This window comes from Scophthalmus maximus, chromosome 2, assembly GCF_022379125.1.
Source record: "Scophthalmus maximus strain ysfricsl-2021 chromosome 2, ASM2237912v1, whole genome shotgun sequence".
Lineage (NCBI taxonomy): Eukaryota > Metazoa > Chordata > Actinopteri > Pleuronectiformes > Scophthalmidae > Scophthalmus > Scophthalmus maximus.
The window spans coordinates 24,662,501-24,686,754 of record NC_061516.1 but is presented as its reverse complement, the minus strand read 5'-3'; the positions used below and the strand labels follow the sequence as shown (position 1 = coordinate 24,686,754).

The following is a 24,254-nucleotide window of genomic DNA, read 5'->3' as shown; positions in this document are numbered from 1 at the left end:
ATTCGAACATGTGGCCCAGTATTTCCCCCTGAGTCAGTGATAAACCTCCAGGATGTTTTTCATCCACTGTGTCCTTTCATTGTGGATTCGTTCTCCAAACACTAGATATCACGTCAAACACACTTGACGGATGCAAGAGAAAAAAGAAAGACCCATTATTGTCTTTCCTGTCTTCCTTGTTATCCCTGGAAAAGGAAGCAGGGAGGTTTTCTAAAAAGCTCCACAAAGCTTTGATTTTTTTGGGGGGGAAACTCAGAATGGAGCTGATAATAATGATTGAAATGTAAAGATGGGAACATCCATTCAAAACAGTTTTGAGGTAATGTCTCGACTTAAATCTTAATCAAAGGACGACACAAAAATAATTCACATTGACAAGTCAGCCACATAAATTGACCAAATGACATAGTGACAAAATAATAGTGTTGCAAAACCCAGAGGGTAATGTATTGGTGTCACAAACACTTAATACTGTCGGCTCTCTGTTTGTGCCCTGGTCTCTTGATTGTTGCCATTCCCATTTTGTGCAAGTAAAGTAAATACAAATTAGTTTTTATGTAGTTTTACATATCTAACATTTGTAATGTGGAAGGAATTGGCAATTTATCAAATTGATAGACCCAAGGTTGCTAAAAACATGTCTACAAGGATGTCAGCAGCTTTGTAAAGCTTCACTTATAGGCAAAGTGGTGCCATGAGATAAATGCTAATTAGCATTAAACAGCACAACTGATGGAAGTGTCATTAGTTTTTCAAACATTTTGCCGTAAACCTAAATTTAAATTCGGTGAGGAACGGTCGAGAGTCCTTCGTCTTCTGGGCAATATGCGTGTTTGAATCACATTTCATGAAAAAGGCCAACTTGCTTGTGATGTGAGGAATTGTAGGGAGAATACCACAGTAGGATTCATCCGATGGGGACCATGAAATTTTAGTCTGGACTAAAGTGGTAGACATTGTCGGTTAAAAACGATAGATACATAAATACACACTTGTAAACATCACTTCTCCAGAGTTCCACTTCTTCCAAAGACAAAATCCCAAAGCTTGCAATTTCGCCAGCACAAACACAAGCTACTGGCAGACCTGAGCCTTTCATGAAACCTCAATGGTCTTCATTTAACCTGGTCTGAGCTCCTACGGTGAAGACATACAAGCTCTGCAGGACATCGATTTCAATGCAGTGTGAGCCTCCTCTGTTAGCGGGGGGATGAGGAGATAAATCCTGAGCCCAAATGGTGTTGATAACGCTCGTGACCAGCCGTAATGAGGTCGGAGTCGCCGCTGTCGGGCCCCAGATGGAGATTTATACAGAAACGAAGAGGTCCAGCTGTCTTGCACTGCACATACCAATAAAGACGGATCTCCTTGAATAGCTTGGAGGCATGAAGGGTGACGGGCAGGATGGAGAATGCTGGTGGTCTGATACAGCGGAGAGATAAACAGGCAGCGGTGTTTGTGGAGAAGAGTGACTTTTTGGACGGTGAACCATACGCAGTCAGCAGCGCCCGTTGTTTTTGATGATTGACTGTCCAGCGTCTTACTGTGCTTTCACATCGAGAAGAATTGAGACTCAACACAAGGTTTAAGACTTTGACTTGATGGTCTTGACTTGATGGTCTTGACCCAAATCTGTAGTTGATTCAGGTGTACCTGTCGAGGGCTAATAACGTAGCATTAATAACAAGCTATAACAGACAGACCAACTGCCAACGGCCCCAAGTAGCAGCAAATTTCATCACAGCCCACAATGACAAAGTCAATGAGCAGTTTTGATTTGTGAAGGATTGAAATCAAGAAGATAAGATGTTGAATGTTTTGATGGTTATGGGGCTGGAGCCAATCCCAGCTGACAATGATAAGGACAACATGCGTGGAGTACCAGGATCTCCACACACACTTTTAGTTCCCAATAAATGATGACAGGACCACAAATACTGAGTATCTGCAACACAGAACACACAAAATCGAACAACCAGCTGAGCAGCCAGAAGAGGTGAAGTCGTCGGAACATCCCTGTTCTTTGATTGGATGTTTTCTTGTCTCTGTGTCTTTGTGTATAGAGGATTTTTTAAGGTTGTGCAGACAAATCTGTTCCTGACTTTGCATCACCTCAAGCTGTTAAGCATTGTTTTTCATATTTTGACTCATGATTGTCTGTCGTGACGCTCTTGACAGTTTGGGTTTCGTGTATTAGCTTCCCTTTGGTTGCTACATGGGCATTAGCTCAAGGTCATCAAGATGCAGGGGGGCATCAGGCCGTTTTGTGGAACTGGATTATTTTTATTTTATTTTTAAAGTGAAGTGCAGAATTGTGTCCCAAATGAAATACCACAGTAGCAGTTTCATGAGTCTCACCCCCCAATCATCTGATGTATGAATCTTTCTGTCTGGGCCAGCGGGGAGGCTGCTTGAAAGTGGAAAGCAATTAAACACACAGGCTGAACCAATTCACTGCACTGAGCTTCACTGAAGTGTAACAGCAGCAGAAGGAGGAGAAGAGACCAAAGGACCGGCGTTACCCACCACCACCATATCATCTCCTCTCCACAGTGGGAAAGAGACTACATTTAGCAGTGGAACAAATGCAGAGCCGACAAAAGGAACGATTCTGCTGGGAACAGACGCGTTCAAAGTAACCTGGGAGTAGAGAAAGCTGAAGGAAAAGAGAGACAAAGAAGGGAAAACACGGGGGATAACAGATGGTATATACAGTGTGTGGTTTGGAACTGAGCCCGAATATACCCGTGAGGATAGAAGGTGACATTTTACCAGGTGCTCCTGCCACAGGTTCAAAGTCTTCTGTCATTAGAGTTAGTGTAAGACTGGACTGTTGCAAGTCGTTATGTGTTCAGCCACCGACTTTATCTGGATGTCCTGTGGTGGACGTGACACGATGGCGTCAGTCTCTGCAGGGCTAATGTGAATGGCTCGAATTACCTCTGCAGCAGAACAATATGATTCATATAAATTTCTAAATTTTCAAGGCCACTTATGACCCACTGGTGCAGCTGTATGAGAAGGAGTTTACTTCCTGTAGAGTTCTGTCGACTGCGGGGTTAACGCGGACCACTGAAGCCAACGCACCGTGGCACATTATCGGCCCACGGGATAACCTCTGGAGACTAAGCCGACTTGAACCCGCTGGATCATTGTCAAGTCCTAAAAAAACCCTCTTACGTTGACCTCATCCTCCAGTTGGTTTAGTGAATGATCCTTCAGGATGTCCCATCTCAAAATCTTGCTTCAGCATCACAATAAGGAAGTAATGATTTGATGTCACGGAGGATGTCTTTAAACCTGCCTTAACATTTGATTCATACAGACGTAATTTGTTCGTAAATTTATATCTCAAATGTTTCTGTCTGTGCCCTTGTTGCAAAAGAGATCTTTGTGAGATGCCAGTATTTTAATCTCGACTGTCCATTAACCTCTGTGTGAACGTCTGCACTAAACCCAAAATTCATGGCCACACGAATTGTCCTCAGATGTGAGGACACGTCCACCTGTTGACTCCTTTTGGAGTTTATCAGACCCTGTAATCATGAATCCTCTATGGACGCATTACTCTTTCTGTATGCGTCACCCACAAGCATTATGTAACCATAGTGACAAAACTATTCATCGTTAAGTGAGTGAGTGATTAAAATCAAAGACAAACAGCCATAAAGAATACCAAACTAGAATGGCACTCAGGAGAGAGCGTTCCTCAGCAGAGTCCCAACGGTCTCCTCACGAAACCACATCTAAGCCCGCTAGATCCACATTTTTATTTCGAGCTGCACCAAATTGCACACCCTCAAAGATCAGTGCGCTAAATATGCCAGATTTTTTTTCATTCCAAATCCGTGAATTATTAACTGGAAAATTGGTGATAAAATGTCCATTAATGCCAAATATCGCAATCTGTCCCATTCTTCTACCAAGTTTTTTTTATGTAATCATGCTGACAGACAAACCAACCAGCCAACCCACCGCCAAACAAATGTACAGGGGTGAAAACATAACCACCTTGGTAAAAGCAGCTGAAGTGCTACAGTAGAATAGTGCCTCTGCATATTGAATTCTTAGCGAAGAAAGCCTGTGAATAAAGGACGATTATAAAGATAAGACTGAGGATCTGAGGCTTAAATTCTCTCTAGAGTCTGTGGTGAAAAGTGTGTGTATTTTTCTTCCACATTTATTAACACAGAAAGAAAAAATATATGCATAATATATTCCTGGCGCTACGTCGGCCAGCATCTCATTTTCAAGGTGAGAGCTGGCACTTTGATTGTGCAGTGATTTGTACCGAGGAACACGGGTTCTGCGTTATTCATGGTCTGGGGTTTAATAATGCACGGCTGTCTAGCTTTACATTCGCTGCATATTTCACAACAATAACAGTGGAAAGTGAGACGCAGCGGCGCGTGAGAGCTTGACAGTTGTCAGTTTAAATCCCAGGAAGCGCCGGGAGGAAAGAGAACGTCGTCTTCTCTCTTTCAATAATTACTCTTAAAGACCTGGTAACTGTTCGTGTGTGTGTGTGTGTGTGTGTGTGTGTGTGTGTGTGTGTGTGTGTCTGTGTGTGTGTGTGTGTGTGTCTGTGTGTGTGTGTGTGTGTCTGTGTGTGTCTGTGTGTGTGTGTGTGTCTGTGTGTGTGTCTGTGTGTGTGTGTCCACGCTCCTCTGAGCATCCAGATGGTGTTTGCCAGTGATGCCGTTTCAAGCTTCAACCTTCAATCCTTCATCACACACACATCACATACTGTAAACCCTCCACGCACACACACACACTAAAATAGCAAACGCTTTGGCTCAACAGAGATGATTATTGCACCAGTTTGCATGTCATTTTTTGAGTTATGAAAAATTCTGGTACACCATGTTGTAAGGTGAATGATCTTTTCCCCCATTTATTGATTATCACATACTTAATGAAAAGCATTGGGGGGTGAATTGTGTAACCTTTTTTCAATGATTCCCTGTGAACACACACACTATATGATATGAACTCCGGAAAATGTCCCAAAAATTGTGTCCAGACATTTCAGGCGAGTTTGCATTTCGCAAACCGGAACATTGTGCGGGTCTGGTATAGAGCAGCAGGAGGCAAGACATGGCAATAATTCCACTGCGGCATGCAGTGTATTGGTCCTGCTGTATTGTCACGCGGGGCTCACTGGGACATTTTTGTCAAGAAAATTTAATAGGGGCCATGGCGGGAAAAGTTTCTGGTAAAATACCCGGAGCAACAAAAAAGTTTTGCGCAACAGTGAAAGCATTATCTCCCGATGTTCTGCAAAACCCTGCCTGCCTGCCGAGGACGGTAATAACTTTACACACACACACACACACACACACACTTCCTGTTGGTTTGTTTCACTGCTCCCAGTTGGTGCAGCGCCGAGGCGTCGTGGTCAGGCATCTGGTCGCAAGTTGTGGTCTTTTAAATGGAGGCATGCTTTCCAAGAACCGTGACTCAATCGCCGCTCTCTCTCTCTCTCTCTCTCTCTCTCTCTCTCTCTCTCTGTGTCTCTCTCTCTCTTCTTCTCTCTTCTCTAACCTCTAATGTTTGCTCATCTCAGAGGGTCAAACTGATAATTAACGCTGATTGTTGCCAACCATGACAGAGGGGCTTGTATGGTTTTTAGTGTGTGTGTGTGTGTGTGTGTGTGTGTGCGCGTTATGATGGTAAGATGTTGTCCTGAAGACATATACTGTGGCAGGAGGCAGCTTGTTTCACTCTAAGATAGTTTTTCTTTTCTTTTTTAGGTCTCTGTTTGTTCCATGTACACACTCGGAGATTTGTGTGTGTGTGCGTGTGCATGTGTGTGTTAGTGTGTGTGTGCTGAAGGTCACGGTTGGTTCCTGTTGTCTTATTCATCCACTCCATGACCTTCTATGTTCGCCACCCAAGGGTAAAAGCATTTCATTACTAAATGAATCTCTCTCTCTCTCTCTCTGTGCACATTCACTTTGTTTTTTAATGAGTTTTTCATCTTTGTGCGACGAATTTCTTGAGGTGCTGTTTTTCTCTCCGGCGCTGTTGCTGTATGTAGATTTAACGAGACATTCCTGTTCCGGAAGGGAAACCCCCCCCCCCGCACTCAAGAGAAAGCGAGTGAAATTCAAACTCTTTGCACAGTTTGTTTGACATAAGCTGATACAAAAGCTGCAAATGGGGAAAAAGATAGGAGGATTTCATAGACATCCGTACACTCGGCTCGCGGCGGCTCGATGCCTCCCGGACGTTATTGTCTGCCACCGAGATAATGACCTTGTCTCTGACCTTGTTATTGGCCTCCTTGTCTTATTGTGTAGGACAATAATCCCCCCCCCCAACAGATTTATATACTTCACAAAAATATCCTGAATTTACATAAATCCACCGCAGCATCTTCCCCCCTCGTTCTGATGAAAGGCAGCGGAGGGATTGCGGCTCCTCCTAAAACTCCCCGGCAATCCAAGTTGACGCTTTCTTTAAGTTGTAAATAACTGCCTGCGCTCCCCCCCCGCTCCTCCTCCTCCTCCCCCGTCCTCCCCTTTCCTCTCCCATGCTATTTCCCGCATAACTAGCTTTTTTTTGTTGGGGGGGGGGGGGGGGGGGGGGGGGATTTTCTGCTTGTCTGAGCTGCTTTCAGTGCCTTTCTAAAAATAGGACAAATGTCTCTACAGTGGTTAGTGCGAGGTGGCGGCAGGACCGAACATGTCAGCTGTGGGACGGGACTGGACCCCGTTCCTACACGCGTGAAGATGGAACATTTTATTTTTGTAATATCTCACATTGTGTTCAATATTCAAGGCAAGTGTTTTGACAATAACACTGACAGCAGTTTCTTGAGAGCACCCATGCATCATACATTATAATCCAAGACAAGAGCAATGGGAATTCTGTTCACTGACACTGCGTCAGTCAGGTGTCAGTTAATCTCTGTGACGCCTGTTTGCCCTGTGGTGCCTGGCAGGTGGTGTACGCTGGGTTATGACCGGCAGTGTCGGCCTGCAGCAGCGAGAAACAAGGATTGACTCAACGAGGTTTGAGGGCAGAATTTCAGAGCGTCAACCCAAAACACTGAGCAAATAGAGACTAAAAACTACAAAAAGCTCTGTCGGAGGCGGTCGTCGGGAGGATCTCGACGCTGATTGGCTTTCTGGGCATCACGTCACGCGAATGTTCCGCTTAAGCGCGGAGAATTTGCATCGCGTTCGGTGTAAACGCAGCACAAGTGTCGTTGGGCAAGATACTGAACCCCAAATGGCCCCTGATGCACCATCAAGTGTGTGTGTGCGTGTGTGTGTTAGTGTAGTGCTGTACTGTATGTATAGCACAAGCGCTGTATGAACACTTAATTAAGTTAATTTTTTCATTTGGCATCAACTGTAACGAGACCCACACCAAAGAGGGATGAAGATGCGAACAAGGTTTTTTCTAAAGTCTGTAAGATCCATTTAGAAAAGTGTTGGACATTGAGTAGCTGACACTTTATTGAGTGTTTGGTTTGTTGAAATGTCAATTCTTGCCTTATTTTTGTCTTTTTCTGTTACTTTAATGTCATTTTTTTTGTCGTACGCGATTGTTTGAGGACCCCGTCCAAGATGAGATGATAACCTTGCACGACATCATTTAACTACTCGTAGAGTGGCAAAAAATTAAAAAAATAAAAAGATCAACACTAGAAAAAGGAGGCTCAGTGAAAATTCCATTTTAGCCACTAGATTATGGATTTTCATTGTGGAAATGTGAATTTTTGTCCTGAAGGTGTCACACGAGTAAAGGTCAAAACCGAGAGGGTTCATCCCCTGGGGAGCAGGAGTGTGCTCAGTACATTTCATGGACATCCATTAAATCAAGGGGAAATTCTGACGTGATGAAGACAGCTTCATGTGTCAAACGCCAGGCAGTCGGCGGCAGTCCTTGAATATCCCCATGTGCACCAAAGTGTTGGATGGAAGGACAGAGAAAAAAACATGAACATTGGCGGGACATCACCTACAGTATATCCTGCTGCTAGCACTTCATTCATCACCTCCGTCCTGCTGTTTCTTGTCGCCTACTGAAAAGAACGCTTGTCTAATTCCTTAAAAAAAATTTTTTTTAAAAAAAGGAGCCACCGGATTAACATGACTAACACCGTCATGAATGGAAGAAGAAAGTGTGACGTAATTGAAATACAGTGTGCGAGTGAGGAGGAGGAGGAGGACGAGGAGGAGGGAGGCTGAATCATGTCGGGAGCAGAGGTGGGAAGCCGCAGAGTTGGAGGGAGGTAACGAGCTCGTCTCCGACCCTGGATCGTCATTGGTGCAGAGATATCGCTGTCTGCGCCGCCCGCTCGCCGTGTCCTGTGTCCTCCTTTTGCCCTGGACCTCTTCATCCTCATGTCCCCTTCTTTTCCTGACTCATAGCTTTGATTCAAGCCCACGAAACACACACACACACAGACTCCCCGAACCCTGCGTACACAAACACACACACAAACACACACACACACACACACACACACACACACACACACTGCATGTCATGAATATTCATGTTTGTTTGCCCAAATCCTATTCTCACACTGTTTACTCAGTTGCTCTTATAAGACCGAGTCCAGTGTGTGTGTGTGTGTGTGTGTGTGTGTGTGTGTGTGTGTGTGTGTGTGTGTGTGTATGTGTGTTCTCTGGGAGTCCCATGCATCTGTGAGGATGAGCGGATCTGACAGCATCAGCCGAAAAAGAACTGTTGTCCTCAGACTGAGAATCTCCCAGCTCTTGTGTGTGTGTGTGTGTGTGTGTGTGTGTGTGTGTGTGTGTGTGTGTGTGTGTGTGTGTGTGTGTGTGTGTGTGTGTCTATTTGAGTGTGTGTTTGTGTGTGAGGGAGGGAGGATACGCCGTCTCGAGAATCAGTGAAGCAGAGTGTTTCTTCGACCAGTGTGCTTCCTCTTGTCTGAACGCCCTTTGCCATGACGTCTCGGTATGCGCACGCACACACGTGTGTGTGCGCTCATGTGTGTATGCGCTCATGTGTGTATGCGCTCATGTGTGTGCACTCCCATGACCTAAAACAGATCCTATTAATGATAATGTTCTCCCATGGGGTTGCCAGTCAGGGCCCCAGGGTGCAGCTCTGAGCTGGGCCCCAGCACCCCCCCGGGGGGGGGGCGTGACAGAAGACCAGCAGCCACCTAACTGAGCGGGTCAGACAGTGGGGCGGAGGGGGAGGCCTCGTGGTGCAGCTCTTCCCCCAGGCTCAGCCTGTGCTTTCTGACCATCCAGTGAGTCACAAACCATTAGCTAACATGCTAACGCAGCCCCCGTCCTCCATCACTGGCTGCCGCGACAACGCAGAGGGGCCTTGACTTTTCCTATCAAGGGCCATTTACAATTTTTCAAAGATCTTTTCGCTGGCCGTACCAAATTATTGAACATGCATATTTACGAATTGATTTTGTGGTGTCTGACGCAGAGGGAGCATGTGTTGGTGAACGACAGCAGCTGCTGGGTGACACGAGTAATGTCGGTATTGGACGAACCAAACGACTTTATTGGCCACGTCACCTGTGGAGCAGAGAAATGTCTGGCAGCTGCTGTAAATCTGACTGTGCAGATATGAAGCAGCGGCAGTGATCGTCAGGGGAGCTGTGCCGCGGCTTATTGGGTTTTTCTCGCTGACATGCTCATGCACGCGTGTGTCGGGAGAGTTTGGCTTCCAGCTGCATTGCGAGGACACACACACACACACACACACACACACACACACACACACACACACACCTCTGAGGGCGACAAAGCATCATATTTAAAATCGTGAGAACAATAGGTCGACACTTATCAAGGCTACAGAGGGACATTTTCAATAAGAGACCTCGCTTTGTACTGTACCATGGGCTCCGTGCTGTTATAGGTTATGAGAAAAAGGCAAGGACATACTTATAAAATATATAAATCTAGACTTTTCCCTTTGACAAGACTAAGTGTTAAGGCGAGGGGGGGGGTTATTTAACTCTGCCCAGTCGGAACAATAAACAATATTAGTATCCATAGGCAGAATAGATGATGGGCCTACTGTTAAATTGACAACCCCACAATACCGACACAAATAACAGTTGTAATAAAGAAGAATAAGAATTTAAGTTTAGCCTATAATCCGAAAATAACCCTGTTTTTGATCGACTATTAACACACTTTTAATTTTCAAATGTAAACTATTCATGCATGTGCTCTAATTTCCTGTTTATATAGTGGTCATTGATAGTGAGATTGTCAGTCATTGGTAGTTCAGCCTCAGACATCCTGCGTCCACAGTCCTGGATTTCTGTCTTTGTGCCTTGAATGGTGGAGATTGGACTCCATCGAAAACCCTCAGAATTATAGGCAGTAAAGCTAACGGATGGATGGATGGAAAGCAAAACACACACAGAACCGACAGCTCGCGCAATCGTGAGGAACTATTGAGCTGAATTTTTCCAAAAAGTGCGTTGGATCAAAATCTCTTACTGCCCCTTTAAAAGATTTGATGCCTTAGCTGAAAGTTGCCGACGTGGTTTTCACAGTTTTGTGAAGGTATGAACTTTCCCTTGCGGTGGAAGAATCCGAGTTGAGACGTGAATTAGCGTGAAGTGTCTCAGAGGGAAACCGGCTCGTGGCGCAGGACGTAATAGTCGGGTTTTCACACTTTGTCAATATCTGGCAGCCGTCTGTCGATCAAACCCTCCTCTGAAAAAGAAATAATAATCAAACGGCCGCGTGACTAATGGACACAGGACTGCAGAAATGAAAACGTCACACACAACATCTCCTCAGTGTTATCAGTGGAAAAGAGAGGGTTTCTCAAAGAAGGGACCTTTTGTCATTTACCAAGTCAGCTACAGTGTTGCATGTGTTTCATAAGGTGGAAATTGATTTGATCTCTTGGGTTTTTGTGACTCCGGTTGTTATCAAAACCCTCGGTTCAGTCAAACTCATTCGGAAGGAGAGAGAAACGAAAGCTCTCAGTGAGATTACGACCTGAACCGCCTCGTACGCTTGGTTTTAAATAAGCAGTTGTGGAACAGTCAATAGAAAAATGTGGTGCAGATATTGTTATTGATTTTCCTTTCACATTTAAGTGAACGTGAAATATATAGAGAGTTCATTTGCTGATGGAGAACGCGGAGCGCTGCTCGACGCCGGCCCGCGCTACGGTTTCGTAACCGTAGGACGATTTTTTGTTGTTGTTGCTGCGTGTTGTTTCCTGATCTCTGCAAGACCGCGTGGTCGTCATGGTGACCCGGAAAGTAAGGATACCTGGGTGCCTGGATTCAGTATTGCCAGGGCGTGCAGACTATTAATTTGCAGGTGGAATAGCTCAGTGGGCTACCGCCCCTGACAGAAGGTCAGGGTTCGATTCCCCGGTCAGGGCAGGTGACTAAGGCGTCAGCGAAATGAATGTAATGTGATAATGTGAGGGGGAAAATTATGATTATATCCACAAACGGGGAAGCAAAAACCTAAAGGTGTGACCAGGGCTTCATGATCCCTGCAGAATCAAACGGAGCCTCGTGTCATAAGTGACACCGGCGCTTTTCTCTGCTGTGACTAATCCAAATGTCCTCTCTGGGGGAAAAAAAAGGAAATACCCCTCGCGGCTACACATTACGTCACCAGGTGTCGTTTTTCATCTGGCAGAACCTCGCAAAGGAATTCATTTTTTTTCCCGCGCGGCCTCTTTCTCTTCTACGAGAGACCAAGAGATGTCATCAAGGACGAGCCGGGCCAGTTTGATTGGCTGTTAGCTCCCGATGACTCTCCCTCCCTCCGTCTCTCCCTCCCCCTGGTCGGCTCATGTTTTATGGATGCTAAGTGGTAAAGGATTTACCGGGAGTTTAGTTCACTCGCCCCTCGCTGCTCGCACTTTAAATATTCGCAGTTGGAAGCGGTTTGTGCCTCTCGGCGATCCCTCCGAGGATCTCTGCTCCGGCATTAGCTGTCGCTCCCTGAATCCTTTTGATTCGGAGAAACCTAATGTGTGTTTTATGGCTGATGTATGGGGGGGCCACGGGGCCAGCAGCAGCAGCTCGGTGGCTGCTGTGTGACTGACTTACGGCCGCGGCTGTATTTCACCCATCTGTCATACGCCGTCTCCCCCACGGGGGCCGATGGCTTCGGTATAGCAGGACTCCACCGGCCGCAGCAGGCACTTAATGTAATTGTATAGCTCCAGTTCCCTTTCTGATTGTGTGATTTTATGTGTGTCGCCAATATATATATAAATATATTCATATATACACACACATTTTGTCAATATCCAAGGCCCATATCCATCTGATGGGATGGATGCAGTTTGTTTAATTACATTTTACTTGCAGCGCGGTAACGAGCAATTCTGAATAGATTCCTCACGTACGTTCATTTTTCCTGTTGTTTTCTTGCTGTTAGAGGTTGTTTTTTTTAATATATATGAACGTTGGAGGTTTGTTCTTCTTGGCAGGAGTCAAAACAAGACAAAAAGTATAACGGGAAGATTTCAAATGTTTATTCGATTAAAAACTCTGGTGGATGCGATTAACTGTGACGCCCTGGGTTTAAACCAGCCTTCCCGGCGTACATGTGCACACACCTCTTGTTCTCTTAGTGTTCATCCTCAGGCTGCTTGACTTTATGACAGGGAGGAGGGAGGAGGAGGAGGAGGAGGAGGAGGAGGAGGAGTGTAAATGATGTGCAGAGCTTCATCTTCCCTCTCCCGCCCTGCACCACCGCTCTGTAACCCAGGGCATGGTGGGAGACAAAGTCAAGCAGACAGAATACGGCGCTGCACGTACGTGCGTGCGTGCGTGTGTGTGTGTTTGTGAGAGTGTGTGTGTGTGCGTGTGTGAGTGTGTGAGAGAGAGACTTGGTCTGTCAGTGGCGCTCATGCATTATGTGGGTATGTGCTGCAATGATGTCCAGTGGGACTCTCTCTCGCCCTCTCTCTCTCTCTTTGTGTGTGGTGTGTGTGTGTGTGTGTGTGTGTGTGTGCACGTGTCTGATGCCAAAGGAGAAGTCGTGCGCACAAAGGCGTACATGCATGTAGCATGCACTTGAATGCACACAAGCACATGGCACGCACGCCTTATTCAATCCGACACACACACACACACACACACATGGAGTCAGGCAGCTGTGTGCATTAAGGTGCCAGGTGTAACTGCACGGCGGCAGCAGGCAGACGAGACGTGGTGTGTGTGTGTGTGTGTGTTGTTATGCATCATACACACTGGCATCATATAGTTTGTATCACCTTCAGACGCTGCACACGTCTGTGGCTCCGCTCTCTCTCACCTGCCGGTGTCACGCAAACACCTGAATCAGCCGCTCTGGTCACTGTTCTCCGTCTCCGTCTCCACAAAGCCCGGTTACGTTTTATGAATTGTGGGATATTTTGGAGAAAGTTATGCGTTGGACCAAAGAATTAGAGATGCCGCAGAATCGCACGAATGATTTAACCGTGTGAGGGAAGCAGGCGACTCCCATGTCGCCAGGCTGCGAGGTTCATTCACCACAGTGGTTCAGATCCGTCAGCGAAACCCATGAGGGAGGAGCTGCAGGCGTGTCGTAGGCGTGACGACAGCGACAAGTGGCTGTTTGTGACCAACAGAGGTTTGAACAGATGCTGCTGGAGAATCAGTTCTCATCATTGAAAGAAAAGTAAAGAGCTGCACTGAAATACTTTTCTCAATGGAAACAGTGTTTCTCCGTCTTCTCCCGTGATCGACCGTGACGGACAGACAGTTCCAAACAGTTTATAATGGAACCCTCCCCGCTCGTTCTGTCAAAACACCGGGTACATCAGGTTAGGAATCTTTGGAAGGATTTTTAAATTTCAAATAGAGCCCGACCGATATCGATATTTGGGAGTGCAAAATTCCGATATTTTTTATTTTTTGATTTATGATTCCTTAGATGTCGTTATCAAACCTTCATGACAAATAAGTTATGTAATTGAGACTCAATACTTCGGTTTAACCATGAACTTTATCATAAATATCTGTAAATTGAAAATACATATGCAAACAAATGCATAGAACTGATAGCAAACGCTTATTTTACATAAAATATTAACATATATGCACATTTAAAGGCTCAAATCGGTTGGCCGATAATATCGGTCGGGCCGTAGTAATGAAAGGTTAAACACTATGCTGATTAAGTAGAGACTTTGATTGTCACATTTGTCTATGCTTTGTAAAGTCTTGTCAGTCTCCTGTACCATTTTATATAAAATGTATATACTATGAATGAGAATATTCATCAGGTTTGTCCTTTGAATATTTCCCTGGTCTACAACAAAGACAGACCTGAAGTATTTGCTTGAAAAACACAACTCGGGCTGGTTTTAAATTTTGACAAATGAGGTTTCAAACTGTGAACTGCTCCCGTTAGTCGGTACAGTACGTCTCTGTGGGAGACACTCGACAGACCTGTTTGTTTACAGTCCATCATTTAGCGGCGGAACAGTTTAAAGGTAATAAATGTGCGAGTTAGCGACTCTAATTATCATGATTCATCTGCATGTTATGAGGCAGTTTTACCGTTTGTTGTCCAGCCGACGCGGTGAGCGTCCATTCAGCCGAGTAATTAAAGCTCTAAATTAAAGTAAAGTCTAAATGAAGCCACCGCTTGGTGCCTTGACAGACGCTGTGTCAGTGGAGGCGACGGAGGGAGGGATGGAGGGAGGGATGGACGGAGGAAGGGAGGGATGGAGGGACGGAGGGAGGGAGGGACGGAGGGAGGGAGGGAGGGAGGGATGGAGGGATGGAGGCGACGGAGGGAGGGATGGAGGGAGGGAGGGAGGGAGGGAGGGATGGAGGGATGGAGGGAGGGATGGAGGGAGGGATGGATGGAGGGAGGGAGGGAGGGATGGAGGGAGGGATTGAGGGAGGGAGGCGACGGAGGGAGGGAGGGACGGAGGGAGGGAGGGAGGGATGGAGGGAGGGATGGAGGGAGGGAGGGAGGGATGGAGGGAGGGAGGGATGGAGGGAGGGATGGAGGGAGGGAGGGAGGGATGGAGGGAGGGATTGAGGGAGGGAGGCGACGGAGGGAGGGAGGGACGGAGGGAGGGAGGGAGGGATGGAGGGAGGGATTGAGGGAGGGAGGCGACGGAGGGAGGGAGGGATGGAGGGAGGGAGGGAGGCAGGGATGGAGGGAGGGAGGGAGGGGGAATTGGGCGATCGCTCTTCAAAATGGCCGCCTGCTCAGTGAAATAGTGATGGGTCTCTTTTCACCGGGACCGTTCAGAGAAGAGGCCCGTATTGATTTTTTACTTTGCTGAAACTATTACGGACACGGGGGTGGGGCTGGGGGTGGGGGCTTCGCTCGTGTCCTTTCCATCGGCCTTTTTTTTTAATAACGGACCTCCTCTCTCGATGAAGACGCCTCGCTGCTCATCGCATGATGATGATGATGACGATAGAAAATCATGAACGGCTTCTCCCTCGTAATTCCAGTTACCAGTTAAGCGTGTGAGAAGAGTTTCCGACACCTGATACGCTTGTGTTGGAAAAATATAAAACATGTCAACCCTAGAGAAACTACTGCGTCTGAGGAACCGTTTTGTTCCAACGTGCTGTGGAATGGGAGCAATTTTCATACATTACTCTCATTCTTTCCGGGCAGCTCGTCGAGCAGCTTGAAACCAAGTTAAAGATAAAATGTGAATCAGGGAAAAAGATGGACAGATGAACTTTTCTTGTTCTTTTCCTGTGTATCCCTGTTAAAAAAAAAAAAATGTATCGATCAAAAACACATCAGTGATCCAGACTGTTGCTCATGTTGTGACACGCTACTTCATTACCATGATCACACACACACACACACACACACACACACACACTTCTCACAAGAGCTGCAACAGTTAGTCGATTAGTAATCGACTACTAAATTAATCGCCAACTATTTGGATAATGGATTAATCGGTTCAAGTAGTATTAACAAGAAAAAGAAAGTCCAAACTCTCTGATTTCAGCTTCTTAAATGTGAATATTTGCTGGTTTCCTTGCTCCTCTGCGACAGTAAACTGAATATCTTTGGCGTGTGGACTAAACAAAAACATCATCTCGGGGGTTTTGGGAAACACGACCGTCATTTTTCGATCGAATTTCAATCCGTTAATCGAGAAAATAATCGACAGATTAATCGGCAATGAAAGTAACCGTTAGTTGCAGCCCTACTTCTTAGTATTAGCATTAGCGAGGTATTGCACCGTCCGTGCCGTGAAGTACTCCACATTTGGAAAGACTTAATAATTGATAATTTAGGACTGTGGAGTTTGAAGAGTTGCTGGATTTTGAGGACGAGGCCAAACTTTACTTTCCTCTTTCTCACTAAATCCTAAGAGGAACAAGTTCCGCCAGCAAATGATTTAAAACTGCACAAAAAACAAGATAAGAAACTGCCATAACTGTAAATCCAGCGGCCTGCCTGCCGGGCGGCGAGCTGCCCTGGATGTCTTTTTGCCCTGAAACAAGAGGTAAATAATGGAGGTCTGCTCTGTGCAGCTGAGGTCGATTCTATTGACGGGTGCAGAGGTCGGGGCCAGTCACCATCAAACTGCCCCTGCGCTGTGGGCGGGGCCTGACTGACACCTGCGGGACCAATAGGAAGGGGGGGTTACGCCGAGCGAGCGCTGATGACGAGGCAGTTTAGCCTCACGAAATCCGGCGGGTCAATAGGAGCAGATCAGAGAAGCTCATCCTACCTTAGCGAATAGTTTAGTATTAGATCAGATCATCCTGGCGGTCGAAAGATTCAGGCCGAGGCGTAAAATTCCCTCACACAAGGTTGTGTTTTTTAAATTATTTCTCTCTCTCTCTCTCTCACTGGAACCGATGTAGGACTTCAGACTGAAACCAAAAATGACAGGAGAGCCTCTCTTAGTGTGTCACACGCCAAAAAAAAAAAAGTCTGGCCCATTGATCAGAAAGAGCTGCAGTGTGTGTGTGTGTGTGTGTGCGTGTGCGCGTGTGTGTGTGTGTGTACGTGCGTGCGTGTGAGTGTGTGTGTGTGTGTGTGTGTGTGCGTGTGTGCGTGTGTGCGTGTGTGTGTGTGTGTGTGTGTGTATGTGTGTGTGTGTGTGTGTGTGTGTGTGTGTGTGTGTGTGTGTGTGTGTGTGTGTGTGTGTGTGTGTGTGTGCGGCGCTCCCCTGACCTGTTTGTGCAGCAGAGTGTGAGGCCAGCGGATGCTGTTTCGGGGTCACTGCCAGTGCGGGGACTAAATGGACCAGTCCAGGAGCTCTCGCCCGTCTCACCAGTGGCCGCCGCCCACTCGCTGTCAGCACTGCTGCTGTCACATGGCGACGAGGTCACACGCAGCGAAAACTCTTGTCCGATGCAGCTCGACTCTTGATGGAATTCGCTGTCGCTTCGCTGCAGAGGAACATTTCTCTTCCCTCTTGTGAAGCTGCGCGTCTCGGAACACACGTGGGACATGTCCCATCGGGGCTTGGACACGAGAGGACGAGTCCCTTTGACAGTTTTTAGTAATTGTCTTTTTAATCGTGAAATATAATTTTCTTCTCTTTTCTGGGGCATGAAAATGAGGTTGCCATGTTTTTGTTATTCTTCTTGTCTGCACAGTCCCAGAAGCTGCGACCATCAGAATTAGAATTAGCCAAATTGTGTAACTAAGTAGTTAATTAATTAAACACTGAGTGAAAAGATTGAGTAGTTTTTACTTTTACATCCAGTCAGTCGCACATATTTAATTGTCCGTTTCACATTTTCCCTCACAGTCTTTCTCACTTTTTTCTAATTTCCATGTTGACTCGTTGTCTGTGTGATGATAATCACCGACAGAATAAAATCTCTGAACTCAACGTGAAGAAGAAGAACATGACACATGACCCGAATGACTCGATTGCTCGAACTTTACTTTAATTCCTTCTATTTCCTCCCTCCACTCTAGTAAAGAGTTTAATCTTGACAAACTCTTCTCAGTTATGTTTCGCAGGTGATTATACATACAGTTTATGAACACGTGGTTATGGACAATATATTCAATATCAGTGATTAAGTTCCTCTGGATATTACACAGTGTAGCTTTAAGGAGTGTTGGAAAAATAGGAAATAGGGAAATAACACGAAAAAAATGTTAAAATGTCCCCTTCAGAATAAAAGTCTCTGCATGATCCACATGGGCTCTTACAGGGATGTCTTCTGGAAAAGCCAAACTAACCTTTTTTTTAAAGAACACGTGTTCTTGGGATCAATTTCTACCAACGAGCCAATAACCAGCCAGATGGACGTTCGCCCGACGGACATTTCACTCGACACAAGTACCAGGATGAAACGTGTCACTATTCGGGACGGTAGCATTTTTTTCAGACATGCTAATGAGCGTTGAATTATTGATCATAGTGGCATTTTGTTGTTGTCGCTATTTCCTCCGTTTCAGTCCTAAATATACACTCGAGTGCAACTCCGGCAGTAATTAGAGGCGATCGCAGCAGGGGGAGACGCACTTTGAGGGTTTTGAGCTCAGATCAGCTGTTCTGTTTTTTAGGTTTTTTTGTTTACTCAAGCTGGTATTTCTGCCAAACAGAAATAAACCGTGTACAGAGAGGGTGTGGGCTGACGTATGAGGATTCAGGGAAGAGTGTGTGTGTGTGTGTGTGTGTGTGTGTGTGTGTGTGTGTGTGTGTGTGTGTGTGTGTGTGTGTGTGTGTGTGTGTGTGTGTGTGTGTGTGTGTGTGTGTGTGTGTGTGTGTGTGTGTGTGTGTGTGTGTATTTGTTTGTGCTTGTGTTTGTGTGTAATGATGTCATCCCGTCCCTCGGGGGGACATCAGTGGGGCTGTGTGGATTTTCCAACCTCTGGACTCCGTTTCTTGGTTGAGTGGACGCTCTGTCTACCACGACCCTGCCGCTCTCAGGAAGCCTTCATCCCTCCCTCAACACACACACACACACACACACAATGTAATCACTGAGTGGTCCTCAGGGGGGAAGGTGTGGACGCACAGTACTGTGCAAACTTGACTGATTCTCTTCTTTGACTTGATTCTCAAACACAACGAATTTCATCCCACAGAACTTCTCTGTGAAATGACCCGCGCTCTCACACAAGCCCAAACTGATGATCTGAAACTAATTTATTTGAATATTTATTTTGTTTCCATGACATCAGCCCGTATCAACAATCTGAAACGTGCCGTTGCTCTGCCTGAACCAAGTCAACCTGTACAGTACATCATCAGTCTCGTATCGGCTGATGAACTGATAGTTTTTAATTTCACGTTGCAGTTTGGGCAGCGCACTTAAGAATCCTGTGTGACACACCAACGTCCCGTCGCCATCGCCCTCGTGGGCTGCGTCTACGTACGCTTGACATTGATTGGTCGGCAGACGGGCGTTCGGCCGGCAGTGAGTCTTTACGTATTAATGCTCTGTCATATCATCATGGTTTTCACCAGCATCACCAACATCAAACGTCATCATCATCGAGGGATGGAAATTGCAATTCGATATTTTGTTTTGCTTCTCTTCTTCTTCTGCTTCTTCTTATTCTTCTTCTGTTGTTTCCGAACCATCCGAAACAGTGTCTCCACGCTGCTACTGAACCAAACCCATGGTTCAGTTTGATCCGGGCCGAGACCACCTCTTGTGGTCGGACCATAGATCTTGATCGTGGTCCGGGGGTTAGGGTTAAGAAGCCTTTCACACCTGTCAGGCGTCAGAAGATCTGGACCAAACGTTGTGGGTGTGTATGTGTCCTTTCACATGTCAGCATCCATCACCTGGATGCTGTTTAACTTTTTTTCATTCCGTAGCAGCAGAACATGCGGCTCGGTCCAAACGCCGCTGCTCGCTCAGCTGTCAGTCAAACGAGTGGCCCCGTCCTGCCCCCCCCCCCCCCCCCCCCCCCCCCCCCCCCCCCCCCCCCCCCCCCCCGCTTAGAGTCTCAAAGGAGCATTTAGTCATTTTTTCCGGCAAAAGCTCAGACTTCTCTGGCTCCAGGAGGATAAAACATTTGTCTCGCCCTCCCAACACGGAGGCCGAGGAAAAAGCAAAACTTCAGCCGTGATATTTAAAAAAAACGAAATCCCTGCGACGGTTCGTTCTCGACTTGTCTTTTCCCGCCGATACTGTCGGTATCCAGCGCCTCCTCCGTGTTCCTTAATTGTGTGTACGACAGCAGCAGCTCTCTCTCCTGACTGTTGTCTGGAGAGGAAGATGCAGGCAGATCAGAAAATACTCTCTCTCTCTGTCTGCACAGCGGAGTTCGACGCTCTGCATCGAAACAATGGGTTTGTCAGTGAAGCAGCTGTCTGGAGCTGCCCGCCCCCCCCCCCCCCCCCCGACAGGGAAACTGGCAGAGGACGCTCATTATCTTACCTATGTGTTGTTTTTGTTTCTGTGTGTGTGTGTGTGTGTGTGTGTGTGTGTGTGTGTGTGTGTGTGTGCGTGTCTGTGTGTGTGTGTGTGTGTGTGTGTGTGTGTGTGTGTGTGAAATAGTGGGCAATTATAGTACGGCTCTTGTAGACAGACAAACCTTTCTTTAATGAGGAGATCTCCTTAAGCGGGACATCCTTTGTGCGTGTGTGTGTGTGTGTGTGTGTGTGTGTGTGTGTGTGTGTGTGTGTGTGTGTGTATGCGCGTGTGTGTGTGTGTGTGTTCTCACAGCACAGCATGTGTAGACTTGACGCAAATGAAAAGTTTCCATCCTGCTCTTCTGCTCTGGCAGGAGTCTTTAAATATGTACTGTAGGAAAAAAAACATCCGTGACCAGAAACAGCATGTTAAACTCATCATTATCAGAGGAGGGGCCCAAATCACATTCTGCTCAGGGCCCCATATAGGCTAGGGCCGGCTCTGAAGGGGGGGGGGGCACTGTACGGTATCTACACACCAGCCAGGGGAATGATTCAACGCTCGCGAGCAGAGGAGCTCTGGAGGCGAGTTTGGGTTTGATCTCTGTTCGCCGCACACAGCGGCTCTCTCCAACGGATTTCAAGTTGGTAATCAGCGGGAAAATGGTTTTCTCACGCGGTCTGCAGCCGCGTTGCTGAGCAGCTCGCGGCCGCGCCACGTTTCCCAGCAGCCCGTGGCCATTGAAAACACGCGAGCGTTCAGGTGCGTCAGCCGAATGCGCCGATGACTATCGCAGCTCTTCTTCTGTTCATCAGAAGTGGAATGGAAACGTCGCGCCTACTGCGCGCCCGGATCCTGGCAGTGTGCCGAGATTCGTATCTTTTGAAAGACTGCCGTTCTCTGGAGGCGAGCCCTCGTTGCGCACGACGCTGTTGTTGTTGTTGTCGTCGTCGTCGTCGTCGCTGTTGTTGTTTTTGCTCCTTCACCATGAAGTTGTCGTGGGAGAACTGAGCTCGATGGAAGATCCTCAAACTGGTTCACGCGCCCGCCGATGTCCTTTGTTGTGCAAAGCGTGTGGATGCTTGATTTCAGAATAATAACATTTAAAGAGCGAAAAAGGGAATAAGAAAATATACGTATATGAATAAATATGATATACACAGTGTGTGTCTTGGAGGAGCTCTGCAGCTCCCGTCTGCTCCGCCGAGCGTTTGGCTCATCCTTTTGTTGCCCAGCCAAGAAACTCAATCTACTCTCATCACCTCATTTGCAGTCTCGCCCTTTTTGATTCAACATGAATTAGTCTGACATGATTTTCAGAGTGTTGTTTTTCCCTCAACATGAATTGATCGGACGCGTTTGTTCTCCCTCCCCAGTTTGCTCCCAGTACTCCCGCGGTGTCTTCGCCATCTTCGGCCTGTACGACAAGCGCTCCGTCCACACGCTGACGTCGTTCTGCAGCGCCCTGCACATCTCCCTCATCACGCCCAGCTTCCCCACCGAGGGCGAGAGCCAGTTCACGCTGCAGCTGCGGCCGTCCATCCGGGGCGCGCTCCTGTCGCTGCTCGACCACTACGACTGGAACAAGTTCGTCTTCCTGTACGACACCGACCGGGGTGAGTGTTTGGTTTTTTTTTTATTTGAAGCTCATGTATTATTATGTTGATTCATGCCGCGGTGGCACACACACACACACACTTCGTCGTGCGTCTCATCTAAATGACGACCTTCAACAGTTCTCTAGTTCTCAGATCGTGAAACGTACATGTTCTGCGGGGAGCAAATGTCGGATGTCCAGCGAGTGTTTTGTGATCTGACTCCTCTTTAGACAAGATGACGTCTTGAGGTTTTCTGATCGTGTGTTTAAAATGTGGGTATGTTACGGCTCGGGTGAAACCACTACTTTGTCCCTCGTTGTCATGGTTTCACCGGGGTCTTATACCAATGCTGACTGTCGGTGGGAAACAGGAACAGGAACTTAGAACGTCCTCTGTTCATTTTCTTGACCTATACATCCCCATCGACCTCGTCCTCCATCTGAGCCTTTCCTGAATAAAGTCTTCCAATTTCCTCCTTTGCTCCTGAGGAAGACGAGGTCTAATATGGCCTTTTTTCTTCTTTCTGTCGCCCACCCAACCTGTCACCCTGCACACACCAATGCGGAGCGATTACTCCTCGTCCGGCCCCCTCATCCACACGCAAACGGATTTTAAAAATCTCTCCTTGGTTCTGCGTGTCCGCATGCACATACGCACATGCGCTTTGGAAACTATGGCATCGAAATTTTATTCCACAGAAACAACAAGCGCAACAACGACAACAATAGCGGCTATACACTGGTTTCTCTACGTTTGTTTAGCAGTGCTAGGTCTCAATGCACGTTTGCAACTAGATTAAAATGAAGGTGACGACACGGGTGCCAAATGGAATTTTTCTAATTCCGTCACCACTCGTGCTCGGAAAGTTCTTCTGTGGTGTTCGACGAATCGCCGGTGAGGACTTCATCGCCACCTACTGGCCCCCGAACATTGCTTCCTTTTAGCATCTGCGGGCGGTTTCTGTGTGTTCTCGTCCGGACGGAGATGTTTAGTGAAACGAAGGTCGTGTGGAAAAACAGAGAGGAAAAATATCAGCTCCAAAAACAAATATCCAATGTATAGGGCCCTCTCAGAGTCGATGGGTTTTGTACTCAGTCACCCCTCCCCTCCCCTCGGTGTTACGTTTCCATTTCGAGACAGAATGGATATGGGCTATACCGCGCGGGTCACATCTCCACATCGCACATTCATACATTTTCCAGAAGGCAGTCAAGGGTGTTTTTTTCTTTCTTTCTTTCTTTCTCGCTGCTGCTGCTGCTGCTTTGTGGACCGCGGTGGATGTTGGAGCTGATTGGATGGAGAGGGGGCTGCAGAGTGAGGGGCCGTACCGGGACGGCCTCCCTTCAGAACAAATCATTCCCTGCCTCGCTCTTATCTCAGGTCGTACATGCTTGACTGGGTCAAAAAAGCCTCCTCTCCCTCTCAACAACACCGACTTGTATCTGATCGAGTGCTCCCTCCCAAACGCCCGCAAAGGTTCCCGGTTGCCCCGGCTCAATCTGGCCTCAGAGCCGATTCAGGATCAGCATTAGTCTGTGACAGGAACACAGACCATCTTTTGTCGTGTCGTATCCCTCGACTCTTTCCTCCTGGCTTTTTAAAACAGGGCCGAGACGCCGGAGATGCTTTTCTGGTGAATCAGATCAAATTCAGGCAGTGGACGGCGATGAGGACCGGCTGGTTGAAAGCACGTAAAGGAGCCATGTAAAAAAAAGCAACATATTCATAATTAAGAAATAACCCTAAATAAGTAGAACTCGACCGATTCATTGGTTGGCTGATAAAAATCTGCCTTTCAAAGTCGATATTCGCAGATATCGGTATCTGCGTTTATGTTTGCCGATATGAAAACTTGTATTTTACAGAAAAAACAATGCGGAAAAGATGCGCATTCATGTTAATTTTCTTAATTCACATTCTTTATATTTTGTTGTATTTGTGTTTTCTTGTTATTTATACTTAATTATGATATAAATTATGGTTAAACTGTAAAAATATCAGGCCTAAATTACATTTGTAGGATAATGACATTGTAGGAATCACTGCCAGTTTCATATATACATATATGTATATCAGCCGATGCATCTGTATCGGAAACTAGTTTCTCCCTGATAACGGTGTGGCATCAGCCCTTTCCAAAAATCCATATCGGTCGGCGTCTTTAGAGACAACAGTCCAATCGTTACTTGTCCTTGACTCTTGGCACCTTTTATCGATCCTTCTAGATATACGCTGATGAGCTGAGACAATATGTCCATCACTGACTTATATACTGTCGCACCTCCACGAGCCATTAGAACGGACTAGACATTGGAACATTTCCTTCACGGTCCGCTAGCTGTCGGCTCTGTGGCTCTGGAAACTGTGCACAA

At 46.8% G+C, this 24,254-nt stretch overlaps 1 protein-coding gene across 5 annotated transcripts in view; it reads left to right on the top strand.

Annotated features, from left to right (window-relative positions):
* The window catches only part of gria4b (glutamate receptor, ionotropic, AMPA 4b), a 113,097-nt gene that overhangs the window by 33,537 nt on the left and 55,306 nt on the right, over positions 1-24,254 (top strand). For all 5 annotated transcript variants that reach the window (XR_004790119.2, XM_035625187.2, XM_035625186.2 and 2 more), the window contains exon 3: positions 21,661-21,900. Coding sequence is in view for 4 of the 5 variants with exons in the window: in XM_035625187.2 (XP_035481080.1) it covers positions 21,661-21,900 (240 nt within the window). In the remaining variant the exon portion in view is untranslated. The remainder of the gene's footprint in view (positions 1-21,660; positions 21,901-24,254) is intronic.